The sequence below is a fragment of the Coturnix japonica genome, chromosome 3, assembly GCF_054131305.1.
Source record: "Coturnix japonica strain WE chromosome 3, WE-NBRP24, whole genome shotgun sequence".
Lineage (NCBI taxonomy): Eukaryota > Metazoa > Chordata > Aves > Galliformes > Phasianidae > Coturnix > Coturnix japonica.
Genome location: NC_140665.1, coordinates 99,196,764 through 99,213,290, shown reverse-complemented (window position 1 = coordinate 99,213,290; position 16,527 = coordinate 99,196,764). Strand labels below are relative to the sequence as shown.

Here is a 16,527-nt window from a genome sequence, read left to right as displayed (position 1 = left end):
AAGGAGACAAGATTGTTTAAGCACAACCTGCCTACCATGAATCCATGTTGGCTAGGCCTGATCCCCCGGATGCCACGCACATGCCGTGTGGTCTCACCCAAGATGATTTGCTCCATAACTTTCCCCGGTACCGAGGTCAGTCTGACAGGCCTGTAGTTCCCTGGACCGTCCTTACAACCCTTCTTGTAGATGGGAATCACATTGACAAGCCTCCAACCCTATGGGACCTCTCCAGTTAACCAGGAGCGCTGTTAGATGGCAGAGAGATGCTCAGCAATCACCCCTGCCAGCACCCTCAGCACCCAAGAATAGATCCCGGTTCATCCACACCAGTTTTCTTCCCCTACGGCTCACCTTGCAGCATTCAGGGACAGACTGGTGAGTGATTATCTTTGCATCACTTGTTTAGCTTTGTTAGCAGCCAATAAGTGAAGGATGCACACCTACAGGAACGCTTCCCAAGCTCACTCCTTGATGTCAGTGCCATCCCTGGCCGCAACACTGACTGGGGACGGGGAGGCAGTAGGTTTGGGGTTGTGACCTCAGGAACCACATGTGTTATGGTTTTGTAATTTGGTCGGTGTTGCTATTCCACATCAGAATGTCATGTGGGATAATGGAAGTCAAGGAGACAATTTTTATTTTATTTTTTTTCTTTTCTGTGGACTGCCTTAAATGGACATGGGGGGAGGAGGTGGAACCAGAGGGGAGGTCGAGAAGGGGAAGGGGCATGGTTGGAACTTCCCACCTCCCACAGCCCCTCAGTGAGATTTGGACGTTTTATTCTCATTCTTGAAACTCTCTCATTGTTGTTTAGTGTCATTGGGTTCATTAAATTGCCGTTCGTTCTCAGATCATTCATTTTTTTTCAATTTTTCCCTCCTATACCCATTCGCATTCTCCCTTCCCTTCCCCTGTCCCGGAGCGCATGTGGCCGGGCCGCATCGTGCCTTACTGAGCTGTTAGAGAGGGGGTATTTTGTTCCTTCTCTCCCTGGGTTTGTTCCTGCTGTCACAGAGTGAGCTATAGAGAGAACTCCGTGACAACATGGTCTTGTAGGCATCAAACAGCATCCTGCCATCTGCTCTCCCAGCCCATGTTCTGCAAACACTTACAGGACAGGGTTAAAGGTTCTTTATTTTTCCTCATGGTCTGTGCCTGACTCCTCTGCTTCTCAGAAATCAGGGCCATTCCTGGAAGAGGCTCAGGCCCTGGTGAAACTGAAAGTGCTCCTCAGGCTCAATTGTTTTTGGAGATGAATACCCGATAAACTTCCTGAGGTCAGGATTTGATTGCTAATGGCCCAGCTGGCTTCCTGACCATTCCTGAGGATGGCGGATGCTGAGAGGCAACGCCTTTGTAACCTCTTGGCAGGAAGCAGCAGCCTGGGAGCTCCCATCACACTTGTGGTCTCTGTGACAAAGAGGCTGAAGGGTTCATAGAACCCTGGGGTTCTTGGGGCTGGAGGGTTACATCTATTGGTCCATGTGGTCCTCCTCTGGTCCTGAAGGGCCACCCAGAGCAGGGAGCCCAGCACCAGAACCCTAGGATGCTTGTTGTTCCCCTGAGTTCCTCTGCTGCCGCCACTGCCCCGGCAGGTCCACTGTCCTTTGGACATGATGCTCCTCCAACACCACCCCTGTGCTGTTCATATTCCTGCAGCTCCCTCAGGGCCGTGAGCCAGCAGTGTGCCCTTGTAGCCAAAAAGGCCAGTGGCATCCTGGAGTGCATTAAGAAGAGCGTGTCCAGCAGGTTGAGGGAGGTGATCCTCCCCCTCTACTCTGCCCTGGTGAGGCCCCATCTGCAATACTGTGTCCAGTTCTGGGCTCCCCAGTACAAAAAAGACAGGGATCTCTTGGAAAGAGTCCAGCGGAGGGACACAAAGATGGTGAAGGGCCTGTAGCATCTCCCCTATGAGGAGAGACTTAGGGAACTGGGTCTGTTTAGCATTGAGAAAAGAAGGCTGAGAGGGGACTTGATCCAGGTTTATAAATACCTGAGGTGTGGGAGCCATAGTGGTGAGGCTGGTCTCTTCTCAGTAGTGTGTGGGGACAGGACTAGGGGTAATGGGATGAAAGTACAGCATAGGAAGTTCCTTTTTACAGTGAGGGTGACGGAGCACTGGAACAGGCTGCCCAGGGAGGTGGTGGAGTCTCCTTCTCTGGAGATATTCAAGACCCGCCTGGACGCCGAGCTGTGTGACATGGTGTAGGGAGCTGCTTTGGCAGGGGGGTTGGACTTGATGATCTCTGGAGGTCCCTTCCAACCCCTACAATTCTGTGATTCTGTGAGATCCCGCAGCAGGAGCCCCCACCGCTCTCTGCTCCCTGTGCCAGGGCTCCGGCACCCACCCAGCACTGCAGTGCTGCTGATGGGCAGCTCCTGGGCTGCAGGCTGTGCTCCTGGGCTGCCTGGTAACCACAGAGCAGAACCCGGCTCTACTCTGTTGTACCTCCTATGAGTTTTAATGGCTGTGGTGGGACACACCTGAGCCTCCCCTGCTGTGGGACGAGCAGCACCAGCTCTCCCAGCTTTCCTCCCAGCAGAGCTGCTCCACGCACTGCACCTTCCTCATGGCCTTTTGTATGGGCTCTCATCAGGTTGTCCCAAACATTGTAAGCATTCCAAAGATCCCAATTCCTTTGCAGAGCCAATCCAGTTGAGAAACTACTGATAGGAAAGAGCAGGGGCTCAGTGCCACTAATCAGCTGTGCTTGTCCTGCTCCAGCCCTGGTGCTTTCCATGTGCTGCTCAAACTCCTGAGCTGACTGCTGATGGCTTCAGGATTGTTTTGGGCATCTCAGCCTTCCAGAGAGGTGGATTTGGTCATTTTCCTGTCACCCGGATGAGGAATCGACTGCATGGCCATATCTAGAGAGCTCAAGTCACCAGCTCAGTTTTCCAGCAGCTGCCAAGTTTCATTTGCAGCTGCAGCTTCAGGGAGGAGAAGGTTTCCTCTGCCCCCCCAGCAGGAAGCTGTGAAGAGGTTCTGTGCTGTATAAGAGCAGTCAGAGTCGGGCTGTGAGAGCACCTGGTTTGGGGAGCACTGACAGTGCAGGTAGGACCTGGCGGCGGTACCATGGGGTGGGACAGGGGCACTCACACCCTCTGGGAACTCCTTGTCCTCTGCTTGGTGCTTCATGTTATGGTGCTGGGATGAGAGGGCCGGCAGGAAAGAGGGGATTGTGGCAGGGGGCAAAGGGGCTGCGCTGCGGGGGCTGTGGTGGCAATGGCTGCACTGGATGGCAAGGAGGAGTGGGGAAGCATGAAGAACTCAGCACTCAGATCAGGGGCTGAACATGGCAGGAGTGGAAGCACAAGGGACACGATGAGGGGAAAAGCTGTGCAAGAGTGAGTGGGATGCAAAGCAAAGCCCAGCACTATCCTTGCAGCTGCATGTTGGCATGCTGCACTCATTCCTGCACTAAGAGCTCGGTGCAACTGTGCTGGTTGTGTGTCACAGTGTGCAGCCCTTTGAGACAACAACTGGCAGCTGTGTCTGTGCAACATGCTGTGCCTGCATCTCTTCCTGCCACCTTCTCTCTCGGTGGGGCTCCTCACAGAGGGATTTCTCTCATTACTGAGCCTTTCCTCTTAACTGGCGCTCTGCTGCTTTCCTCTTCCTTGCAGTTCAGCACCTACCGGGATGCATTCCAGCCTCCATTAACCACAGCTCTATCAATGGCCAAGGGTAGACTGGCTGCTGGAGCATGGGCAGCAGACAGTGTCCTGCCCTCTGCTTGTCCAGCCCCTGCTCTGTGCACACCATTGGGAAGGGGTTAAGCGTTGTTTCATTTTTCTTCATGTCTGTGCCTGGCTGCTCTGCTTCTCAGAAATCGGGTTTATTCCTGGAACAGGCTCAGGCCCTGGTGAAACTGAAAGTGCTTCTCAGGCACATTTTGCTTTCAGAGGAGAAAGCCCAGTATGGCTCCTAAGTTCAGGATTTGTTTGTTAAAGGCTCAGCTGGCTTCCAGGCCTTAACTAAGTACAGCGGATTCTGAGAGACAGCGCCTTTGTAACCTCTTGGCAGGAAGCAGCAACCTGGGAGCTCCCAGCACGCTTGTGGTCTCGGTGACAAAGAGCCTGCAGGGTTCAAAGATCCCAGGTAGCTTCCAGGAGGGGACCTGGTAGGATCATATAATGGGTAAATGTCCAAACTGTGTTTGTCAAGGGTAAAGTGGTCCAGGAAGCCTGGATGCTCCTCAAGACAGAAATCTTAAAGGCACAAGAACAGGCTGTCCCTGAATGCCGCAAAGCGAGCCATAGGGGAAGAAGACCGGGGTGGATGAACTGGGATCTATTCTTGAGACTCCGGAAGAAAAAGAGAGTTTTTGTCCTCTTTAAGCAGGGATAGGCTACTTGGGGAGACTGCAAGGAGGTTGCTAAAGTATGCAGGGATGAAGTTAGGAAGGCAAAAGCCCAGCTTTAATTTAGATTGGCAACAACAGTAAAAGAGAATAAAAGATCTTTTTACAAATATATCAATGGTAAGAGGAGAACCAAGGAAAATGTCCACCCCTTACTTGATGCAGCAGCCAATGTGACCACTGAGGATAAGGACAAGGCTGAGGTCCTCAATGCCTGTGTCACTTCAATTTACAGGAGGGAGGCAAGGTTCTTTAGATATATTATGCCCAGTGTGAGATTAAGAAGAAAATGTTCAAATGTTGTTCCGACCAGTTTATTAGAAATAGTCATGGGGGGGATGAGGGAGGGAGAGAGGCAACTACCAAAATTAGGGTGATGGGGACAGGAAAGTGGGTGATAGAAAAGGTAAGAAAAGGGCAAGAATTGCGTAAAAGCGGGGAATAATCACCTCCTGGATGCAGCAGCATCCCATCACATGTTGTTTCGTTGGTCCGGGACAAAATAGATGCAGGGGAGAGCAGCAGCAGAGTGGCAGAGCAGCAGACCAGTGCAGCGCAGAGCAAGTGGTGGAAAGAGCAGCGAGGTCTCACGAAGCAGAGTCTTGAACAGAGTTTCAAGCAGCAAGCCCAGGAAAGTCCATTGTCAGCAGTAGGACGACAATAGATGAATCTGAGGCCAGATACCTAAAAGTTCTTCAGCATGCAGGCATGCAGGTGTTCACATAGTGAGGCATCTGATGTCCCAAAACCTCCTTGTTCACATAGTGAGGCATTTGATGTCAGAAAAGCTAACCTCATGGTTTGTCCATGCTCTTTTTATCCTACTTCTTTCCTGCCAACATGACATTCCTGGCGGCTTGGGTCAGAGTTATGTGAGTCCCCCTGAGACGGCCATCTTCCTTGAGATAAGCCCACACAAAAAGACCACATTACAGCCATTCATATGCATCTTATCTCCCTTTCGTAGCTGCTGGACTTGTCCATCAGTCACCCTTAGAAAAAGGACTTCTCAATCCTTGACTAAGGCTTGCCTAGACATGTCCATCTGTGCCTCTCAGACAAAGGGATTTCTCGAACCTTGTCCAGGACTTGCCTGAACTAGTCCATTTCAGCAAAATTAGAGACAAAAAATCATGGCCTCTTACAATGCCTTCTTTACATCTGCCTTTAATGGGTACAACAGTTGTCCTCAGGGCACTTCATGCCCTGATCTGAAAGTCTGGGATGGAATGCAGAATACACCCCCAGTGATTCAGGCGGAGACAGTTAAAGAGCTCCTCCTCCACCTGGACTGTCACAAGTCCATGGGACAAGATGGGCTCCACACTCGGGTGCTGAGGGAGCTGGCAGGTGTGATTGCTGAGCCTCTCTCTGCCATCTACCAGCGCTCCTGGTTAACTGGAGAGGTCCCAGAGGGTTGGAGGCTTGCCGAAGTGATTCCCATCTACAAGAAGGGTCGTAAGGACGATCCAGGAAACTACAGGCCTGTCAGACTGACCTCAGTAGCAGGGAAAGTTATGGAGCAAATCATCTTGGGTGAGACCACACGGCATGTGCGTGGCATCCGGGGGATCAGGCCTAGCCAGCATGGATTCATGGTAGGCAGGTTGTGCTTAAACAATCTTGTCTCCTTCTATGATTGGGCGACCAGGCTGGTAGATGAGGGTAAGGCAGTTGATGTAGTCTACCTGGACTTCAGCAAGGCTTTTGACACAATCTCTCACAGTATCCTCCTAAGGAAAATGACTGCCCGTGGCCTAGACAGGTATACCGATCTTTGGGTAAGGAACTGGATGGAGAGTTGTACCCAGAGGGTAGTGGCTAATGGAGTTAAGTCCAGCTGGCAACCCGTTACAAGTGTTGTCTGCCAGATGTCGGTTCAAGGGCCCATCTTCTGTTACATCTTCATTGATGACCTGGATGAGGGAACTGAGTGTACTCTCAGTAAGTTTGCAAGAGAAACCAAGTTGGGAGGTGGTGTTGATCTGCCTGAGGGTACGGAGGCCCTCCAGAGGGATCTGGATAGGCTGAATCACTGGGCTGAGCTTAATGGGATGAGGTTCAACAAGGCCAAGTGCCGGATCCTGCACTTTGGCCACAATAACACCATGCAGCTCTATAGGCTTGGGGCAGAGTGGCTGGATGGCTGTGAAGAGAAAAGGGACCTGGGGGTGTTGTTCAATGCTGGGCTGAACATGAGCCGACAGTGTGCCCAGGTGGCCAAGAAGGCCAATAACATCGTGGCCAGTATAAGAAATAGTGTGGCCAGCAGGAGCATAGAGGTGATCATCCCTCTGTACTCAGCTCTGGTGAGGCCGCATCTTGAATACTGACTTCATTTTTGGGCTCCTCACTACAAGAAAGACATCGAGGCCCTGGAATGTGTCCAGAGAAAGGCAACAAAACTGGTGAGGGGTCTGGAGCACAAGTCTTATGAGGAGCGGCTCAGGGAGCTGTGATTGTTTAGCCTGGAGAAGAAAAGGCTTGGGGGAGACATCATTGCACTCTACAACTTCCTGAAGGGAGGTTGTGATGAGGAGGAGCTTGGCCTCTTCTACCAGGCAACAAACAGGACCTGAGGAAATGGCCACAACTTGCATTAGATGAGGTTTAGACTGGACATAAGAAGGAACTTTTTTTCTCAGAGAGTGGTCAGGCACTGGAATAGCTGCCCAGGGAGGTGGTGGAGTCGCCACCACTGGTAGTGTTCAAGAAGCGTCTGGATAGGGAGCTAGCAGATATGGGTTAGGGGATTTCTGTAGGTATGGTAAAGGGAGGACATTTGGACTTGATGATCTTGTAGGTCCTTTCCAACATTGTGATGCTACAATTCTAAGAGGCTCCAGCTGTGTTTAAACTGAAAGTGCATCTCAGGCACATTTTGCTTTCAGAGGAGAAAGCCCAATACACCTCCTAAGTTCAGGAGTTGTTTGTTAAAGGCTCAGCTGGTTACCATACCTTTACTAAAGATGGCAGATGCTGAGAGGCAATGCCTTGGTAACCTCTTGGCAGGAAGCAGCAACCTGGGAGCTCCCAGCACGCTTGTGGTCTTGGTGACAAAGAGGCTGCAGGGTTCACAGAACCCCAGGGTGCTTGGGGCTAGAGGGTTACAACTGCCAGTCTGTCTGGTCCTCCCATGGCCCTGAAGGGCCTCCCAGAGCAGGGAGCCCAGCACCACGGCTGGGGGCTGGGGGAGATCCCCCAGCAAGAGCCCCAAACACTCTCTGCTCCCTGTGCCAGGGCTCTGGCACCCACCCAGCACTGCAGTGCTGCTGATGGGCAGCTCCTGGGCTGCAGGCTGTGAACTCTGGGCTGCCTGGTAACCACAGAGCAGAACCTGGCTCCACTCTGTTGTACCTCCTATGAATTTTAGTGGCTGTGGTGGGACACCCTTGAGCCTCCCCTGCTGTGGGACAAGCAGCCCCAGATCTCTCAGCTCTCCTCCCAGCAGAGCTGCTCCAGGTTCCGCAGCTTCCTCATGGCCATATCTGCCTGTTTCTGAGGTACCCAAAGTAGGATTCCAACAGCTGGGTGGGAAGAATCCCTGGAGCTGCATAGACGCCTCTTCAAAGAAAAGGCATCGGCCGCTTCTAACATGCCTTTAACTGAAGTCTGTTTTACCTCTTCCACAGCCATGGAGTCCCAGGAGAAAGAAGCAGATGATTTGGAAAAGGCAAAACTTGCTAAACAACTGCTGGCAGAAACATTTCAGAGCGAAGGGCTGGATGAAGAATACTGGCTTCCCAAGCTGATGAACATATTAGGTGTGAAATCCAAAGAAGCTTTGAAACATCTGCAATATGAAGACTACCTGAAGCTGGAGAGTGAGGTACAGTACCCCTGGGAGAAAAGGGCACTCCGAAAGCTTCTCCAAATTACAGACAGCAAGGCAACTGTTGAGGAGCAGCAGAAACCGCGCCTGGAAATGCTGAAGCAGAGGCAAGAAGAAGCCAAGCTGGCCCTGCAGGAGCTGAAAGAAATGCATGACAGCCACAGTCACAGCAAGGAGATGGTGACACGGAAAGTGGAGGCACTATGGCAAGCCATGGACATTCCCAAGGAGTACTGGCCACCACCAGAGAACACCTTGCCAGGTGTGCTTGCAAGCATCCAGAAGCAACTGGAACGGCAGGAGGTGTCCTTGGGCAGGAGTGAGAATGTCTCTGATGAGGAGGTGCTGAGACGGGCGTCAGGAGGGCTGGCTCTGCAGGGCATTTACCAAACCAACAACCTGGCAGATGTGTTGGAAAAGCGAGAGCAGCTCATCAGAGTCCCCGTGGGTTTCAAGCTTGCTGGTCCAGAGCAGAAGTCACAGTTTGAGAGGAGGGAGTTCTCCTCCTCTGCAGCAGAAGCCAATTTCACAAGGTCCATGGAGCAGCTGGGATTCAGCCTAAGCGTTTCTGCCAAAGCCGCGTTCTGGGGGTTCAGTGTTGAAGGAGGTACAGATCACAGCAGCTCCTCACAGAAGGAAGGCACTCGCCACTCATGTTCAGAGCAGACGTACATTTGTAGCAGCAGGTACCACTACATCCCCACGGCCTCCTGCTTCTTCCAAAGGGACCAACTTCGCCTCTCAGATGGGGCTCTGAGGGAGCTGCAATGCATCGAGGACCTTCTGAGCGTCACCCAGGAGGCAGACAGGCTCCACATGCTGAAGAGCAGGTGTGCCAGCTTCTTCAGCAGGTTTGGGTCACACGTCAGCCAGGGACCCCTCCACTTTGGGGGCATATTCTGGTGGAAAGCGTCTTCTGAAGGGTTCAGGGAAGAGCAAAGGGAAGAGATGAAGCAACAAGCATCTGAAGCACTAAACTCCTTTGTCAGGGCGAGTTTCAGCATCTTTGCTGGCACTGCAGGAGGGAATGTGGATGTTTCCAAATCAAGCTTACAGGCATCACTTGGGAGAAGTGATAGAAGCAGCAGCCACACAGCGATTCAGCTCTCGGTGACCAACACAGGGGGTCCATCAGAGACAGATTCCCTTGCCCAGTGGAAGTGTGGGCTTGTGGCAAGTAACACAACCTGGTTTGTAATCGATAGGGGCTATCAGATGATCCCAGTGTGGGACATAATCCAGTCCAACCACAGTAAAGATTTTAAATCCACCTATCAGATGAGCAGCGGCCTCAGGGCTGCGTATGAAGCACTCACAAAACACAGTGTTGGCACAGTATTTGGAGAGGAACTGGCCAGTGCCGTGGAAGAGGCCAGAGCTTTCCTGGAGCACGTGAAGACCTGGGAGGTGACCACGGATGAAAGGAAACTGCTCACGCTGATGGATTTCAAACAGGCTCTGAATGAAAAAGCAAAAAATCCCAATGTCTGGATCAACATATGCCTGTCGGATAAGACGCTGCAGGAGTTCCTGCTGAATACCGTTCTGTTTTGCCAAAAATCACCTCCAGAAAACATCACTTCTCTAAAATCTCTGCTTCAGTTCCTGCTGGATCCTCACATCTATTCTGTTAAGGACTTCCCCCAGGCTACCTTCATTATGCAATGGGTTACCTGCACTGAGCACACGTTTCCCAAAACTCCCAATATTTCTGAGGTTCAGGACCTCATCCAGACACTGCTGCAAATGAAGGAGCACATTCAGGAAGTCACCTACTCACCAGCCACCTCTGAATCTGCCATTCATGAAGCAAAGATCAAAGCCACCCAGACTATAAGCCTGGCTGTTTGTTCTTTCCTGCAGTATCTGCAGGAAAGGGAAGAGAAAGACATAGAACTCTTAGTGCTCTTAGTTTCAACTGCGATAGGATACAGAGTAGAAAGCAGCACTTTTCAGTACCTCCTTGGTTGTGAAGAAATTAACTTCATGGTCAAGGAAATGAAAACTGCATATGATGAGTATCAGAGCCTGAAGGAGCAGGTTGTGTACAGAGCCGAGGCCTTCCTGCTCTTCACAGGTCTCACCATAACATCCAAAAGCAGCGAGGTGTCCTTTGAGCAGAAGAATGACCGCTTGGCTTTCATGGAAGATAAGATGAAGAACACGTGGTCTGCTGAGATAGAAGATCTCCTCAAGAAACAGAACACGGTCAGAGACTGGAAGGTGCTGGAAAGAGACTTGCAGTCCTACGTCAGCGGGCAATTGCAGAACACCTCTGTCAATCTCATGAAACACGGCATAATCAAAGACACGGAAGAGACTTTGCATGGAACACCGCCTCCCAGTCCATCCAAACCCAAATCAGATGACAGCAAATCCCAAACTCATCAAGCCAGTGCAAACCCAGAGTTCCTCAGCTTACTTAAGCGCCTTGGGCTAGAGAGATACTATCCAAGAAAAATGGGGTCAGAAGACTTCCACATCATACACAAGACATCTGTACATGAAAGCCAACCCAGCGAGGAGAGTGAACTACCTTTTTACTTCCTGCAAAAGCTACTGTGTGTGGACTACAGGGTGAGGTACCTGACTTGCAAGGACAAGAGTAAGCCAGAAGTCATGCCCACACCAAAAGCCACTGAGGAAGAGCCTTCTGATTCCTTTGATGACTTTTTCTGTGAGTTGGATGAAGGAGCCTCTGAGTCAGCAATCAGGGAGAGCCGTGTGCACCCTATGGACATCCAGATGGCCATTTTTCATTGCGCCAATGATTTCATGAGACAGTACATTTCCTCAAAGCTTGCCTTCTGCCAGTTTGCACTCCCCCTCCTGGTACCCAACCCATGCACTACAAAGATCGAGTTCCCTCTCTGGTCCCTCAGCCAAGTCAAAAAGAGCTGGAATGGAGCAGCAAAATCAGGAGATCAGATGAAAAGTAGCAGCTACACAAACAAACTCATTTATCAGGCAGAGACACCCATTGTGTCCTTCATACGCATCGGCAGCTCTCCGTCCTCTTCCAAGTCGCAACTCCTGAACACTCTGCTGAGCAAACAAAAACATGACATATTTTTCCACAGGCATTGCAAAGGCAGCACCAAAGACTGTTTGCTGATGAAAGGTGTGGTGGAGATCTCCTGGTATTGTCCCCGTGGTAGCGACGATGACAGTTTTGACAGCTGTGTTGCATTCTGTAACCTGCACGGAGATGCCAGGGATCACGAGCCACAGCTGAGCTTCTTGCAGGAGATCTCTGCTGTGGTGGTCGTTCTCCTTTCTGAGTCAATTCTGAGTGAGAAGAAATGCAGGAAAATTTTGCAAGACCTGTGGCAGTCTCAGAGGCCTTTGGTTTGTCTTTTCACTGTGAAAGAGAACATTGCAGCTGGCCGATCTAGCCAAAATGTAAGAATAGGTATCAAGAACAGAAACGAAGCAGAATTAATGGGCGAGCTGACAAAAACAATCCGAGATCTCCTGCAGGGCTCAAGCACACTCCATAGCCTTGATATGTGTCTGGGAACAGCTCGCCAGCACGGATTCTTAGTTGATGAAGATGCAGAAGCGTGTGTGATAGCCAAAGGGAGGGCAAACGAGCTGGTGAGGCTGCTCAAGGAAGAGAAGCTGTCTGAGATCAAATCAAAGCTACTGCCTCTTCAAGGAAAACTGTGGTACGATTGGTGTAAAAAGGACAAAGAACTCACTCGTTTACAGGAGAAGGGGAACAACAGCATAGAACATCATCGAAGCCAAATTGAAAGTGACAAAGCTGCAATAAGAAGAGAGCAAGTAGGCAAAGTACGCAGCCTCAATCCGCTGATGAAATCAGTCCTTGGCTTTCTCCAGTCCCAGCCAGTCAACACCAAGAAATACTTCCTGCAGTGGATGAAGGTCTTCATGGATGACCTGACCTCCGATCGCCTTGATGAACTGAAGAAAGAGTATCATCAGTTATGGTCTCAGATCCTGGAAATTAAGAAAAGCAATGAAGAAAGCAACTCCAAAACTGTAATGATGACAAGATTAGATTCCCTTTCCAATGAAATCAACAGTTCATCCATTGGCCTTGAGCATATTTTCAGAGAGGTAGGGCAGATTTATGAAGCTCTTGAATCAACAGACTCCAAAGATGAACGTTTGCAAAAACTACCTGAAATTGCAGCTGATCTGATGATTTCGGGGTATCCCATTGAGCTGATGGATGGTGATGCTTCTTACGTACCCTTACAGTGGGTTGCAGCAATCTTTGACAGGTTAATTGAGAAGTTAGGTGACAAGCGAGTCTTTGTCCTCTCGGTGCTTGGCATCCAGAGCACAGGGAAGTCAACCCTACTGAACGCCATGTTTGGTCTCCAGTTCAATGTCAGTGCTGGCAGATGCACTCAGGGAGCTTTTATGCAGCTCATCAAAGTGGATGGGAAGCTGCAGCAGGTTGTGAACTTTGATTACATTCTCGTGGTGGACACTGAAGGACTTCGTGCCATAGAGATGGCCAATAAGCGGTCACTGAATCATGACAATGAGCTGGCCACCTTTGTCATTGGCATTGGCAACATGACTCTGATCAACATCTTTGGAGAGAACCCTTCTGAAATGCAAGACTTCCTTCAGATTGCTGTGCAGGCTTTTCTGAGGATGAAGCAAGTCAAGCTTTCCCCAAGCTGCCTGTTTGTACACCAAAATGTGGGTGAAATAACGGCAAAGGAACAGAACATGGAAGGACAGAGGCGTCTGCAGGAGAAGCTGGATGAAATGACAGTGATAGCAGCCCAGCAGGAATACTGTGACGTCACCTGCTTCAGTGATGTCATCCGCTTTGACATGAACACCCACATTCATTACTTTGCTCACCTGTGGGAGGGTAACCCACCAATGGCACCACCCAACCCCGCGTACAGCCAGAACGTCCAGGAATTAAAGAGCAAAATTTTGCAAGCTGCCAAGAAGGAATCTCCGGGCAGTGTTCTGAGGCTCTCCAGCTTGAAAGATCGTATTAGTGACCTGTGGAACGCCTTGCGGAATGAAAACTTCGTCTTCAGCTTCAAGAACTCGGTGGAGATTGCTGCATACAAGAAACTGGAAACCTCCTTTAGTCAGTGGACCTGGAAGCTGAGAAGGCACATCTTGGACTTGCAAATGAAACTGGACAATAAAATTCGGAACGGAAAGCTAGGGAAAATCACAACATATGAGCTTGAAGAACAGGTGCGAGAAACAAGTGATGCCATCAACAAAGATGTGGAGAAGTTCTTCAGGGAAGACAGAGACTGTGAGATATTGATTCAGTGGAAAAGTAACACGGAACTGAAGCTGAGAGAGCTAAAAGCGTCCCTTCTGGATGAAACCAGGAGGAAGTGTGAGAAACTTCTAGAACTAAAGAAGAATCAGAGTAAACTGGATGAGAGGAAATCTGAATATGAAAATGAGCTCCTGAAAAAGAGCAGGGAGCTGGCTCTGTCTCTAAAGGGACAGGAATTAAGTGAACGAGAATTGAGAAAGAACTTCAATTTCCTCTGGGTGACCTGGGTTACTGAAGTGTCTTCTAATGCTCCCCAAGTGGAAGAGGTGAACATTGATGCGGAAATAGACACTGTCCTTTTAGAACACTTGAAGGAGCCTAATGTAGCTGAACGAATCGAGAAGTTTTCTAACCAGTCCACCTTTATACTTGATAAGAAGAAACACATATCCAAGAAAAAGCTTTTGGGCGTTATTCCTTATGGTTTTGGTGAGTGCAATGTGAGCAGCTTCCAGTACCTTACAGACCGCATCATAAGGCGTGTGAAGGAAAACATTGACCAGAAGGAAAAGGACAAAATGGATTACAGTTGCACTTTTATTCATGAAATACTAAAGGAAGTACAGGAAGGTATCGAAACTGTCCCTAGCTCTGAAAAATATCATTTTACAAAAGAATACCGAATAGATCTTTCGGTGTATCTGTGCAGAATGGCAGCAGCCAGGTTTAAGGAGATGCATGCGGCCTTCAGGAAAGCAAATGACCCAGCCATCTACCTGGAGAGCAAGAGAGAAGATTTCTTCAAATGTTTCCAGATTTCCTGCCAAGGAGCCACTTCTATCACAACATTTGCTGATTTCCTCTGCAGCAAGATTGACCCAGGTCTTCGCCTGGCCATTTATAACAAGACAGCTCTTGTCATAGCTGAGCGTATGAGGAGCGAAGTACCAGATTTCAGTGGCAGTAGAGCCAATCTGGAAGTCTGCATACTGAAATACCTGGCACAAGAAGAAAAGTTTGAAAACTACAAGCTTTACCTTTGTTCCCCAGTAGACCTTTTGGAGAGTTACATTCAGACACATGTTAAGACATACTGTTTAGATCAGAACAGACGGCTGGTGATGTTTCTAAATACAACTCTTACCCAGTACTATGAAACCATTCAGAAAGCTGTTTTTGCATCAACCGCAGTTGTCAAAGGCAGAAGAGACAGCAATAAGATCATCTCTCTTTGGCTGGATGAATTCTGCAGAGAACTTGGAGGAGTCCTAAGATTGCCCAGGGGTGACCTGGTTGGCATTGAACATCTGGAGATAACTGACATAGAGTTTCTGAATGACGCCATGATGAAGGCCCTTTCACCTCTGAGGAATCATCTCAAGAAAGAGTTTGCTCGTGCTGATTTGAGCTCATTTGAAAAGCAGCCTCACAGGATACTGTTGGAACAGTTTCCGGGGTGCAAGGAGCAGTGCCCATTTTGTGGGTCAGTTTGCACAAACACTATACCAAACCACGATGGAGACCACCAGCTTGTCTTCCATCGTCCACAAGTTTTGGCCGGATGGAGAGTGTATAGAACAGACATACTTGTCATTGATATTTGCTCTAGCAGTGTTGCCAGCAACTCTAAATTTCAGCTTTCGTGTGTGTACAGTCTTGTTTTTCCTCGATGATTTCACACTGGTGACATAATAGAGCACTCTTATCTTCTGCCTCAATGATTTTGTGTTGTAATACAAGAAGAATTTTACAGAGCAGCAGCCATGGATCAAGATAAGGACTTCACAGTGCAGCATCAGTGGAGCAGGATAAACAGCATGAGAACCAAGGACAGCACTAGGAAAAGAATGGCTTGCAGCTTTGAAGGGGGGTCCTGGGGTTATTACTGCAGTAGCTTTCCTCCAATTAGTGTGTGTGATTTTTGGACTCCCGCGTCTTTCTGTTATAAAAGTATGACTTTTTGGAGAATAAATGGACACAGCCATATTTAACCGTATTGGTGTGTGGCTGTTTATCCGTGCGCGCTGACCTTTTGCCTTCAGGTTCACCAACAATTGAGTACTTGTTAAAATCAACTGTGCCAATGTCTTGCAATCACGAGGACAAAGGATGTAATTTTTCATATCAGAACTCAACAGATTACTGGTATAGGGGGAGCCATTTTAGAATCTGAAAGCTTATACTCTCCCATCTCAGGCTCTTGTTAGGTTCATAAATTACAGGGCAGGTGAGAGCCGAATGCAACATCTGAACCACGTCAAAATCGACCTCCTGCTCTGCTTCTTTGCAGATTGCACATCAAACGTCATGTGGGTCAGGGGGATGCAAGTCTGGTTCCTTCCTCGGGCTCACTAGCCTGAGGTCTAAAGGGTCATCATCCTTATGACTGTCGTCATTTATAGTGGCTTCATCATAGTGTTGCCATTGTTACTCATTGCTCACCTCCAGCCTGCAGAAGTGCTTGTGGCTCTGAAGTCTGGTCCTGCTTCTTCTCAGCATTTTTAGGGTCCAGCTTCCTTTCAGCAGTCCTTGGGTCATGCTTCCTCTCAACACCCCTGATTTCTGCTTCCTTTCTGCAATTTTTTCAGTACAACTTCCTTTCAGCCGCCCTAACTCCTTGCCACGGGTCAGCTTGATAGCTGATTCTCTCCCAAGGCTGACCCTGATACAGGTTACCTGTTCAGGCACCATTCGTGGCAGGAAAGTCGTGGACTCCATTTCTGTTGCTGAATGAAGATCTTTATTGCAGGTGCTTACAACTTTTTATGCCCGTGCAACAACCCCTTGCTCACATGTACCAACCAGGCGCCTCATGTGTGTTTACATCTGGTCCAAGTAGCTACTAAACTTGTTTACTCACTTGCAAGGTAACGGCTTTCTTTGTCCCATGCTGGTCTCTGCATGCTTTCTTTCCACTTAAGCCACAGTTATTGTACAATCCTAGCATGGTTTGAGTTGGAAGGGACCTTAAAGCCCACCCAGTCTAGAGCACATTTTCTGGGTTCTCACCAGGTTGTACCAAACACTGAACATTCCAATGACCTCAATTCCTGTGCAGAGCTGGTCCAGTTGAGAAACTACTGATAGAAAAG

The 16,527-nt window shown here is 49.3% G+C and overlaps 1 protein-coding gene across 1 annotated transcript; it reads left to right on the top strand.

Annotated features, from left to right (window-relative positions):
• The first annotated feature begins 2,921 nt into the window (after window positions 1–2,921).
• LOC146761602 (interferon-induced very large GTPase 1-like) lies at window positions 2,922–15,431 on the top strand. Its single transcript, XM_085542275.1, has 2 exons — window positions 2,922–3,058; window positions 8,000–15,431. Exon 2 carries the CDS (start codon window positions 8,002–8,004, stop codon window positions 15,106–15,108), a length of 7,107 nt encoding a protein of 2,368 aa, XP_085398401.1. The 5' UTR covers window positions 2,922–3,058; window positions 8,000–8,001; the 3' UTR covers window positions 15,109–15,431.
• Window positions 15,432–16,527: the final 1,096 nt, after the last annotated feature.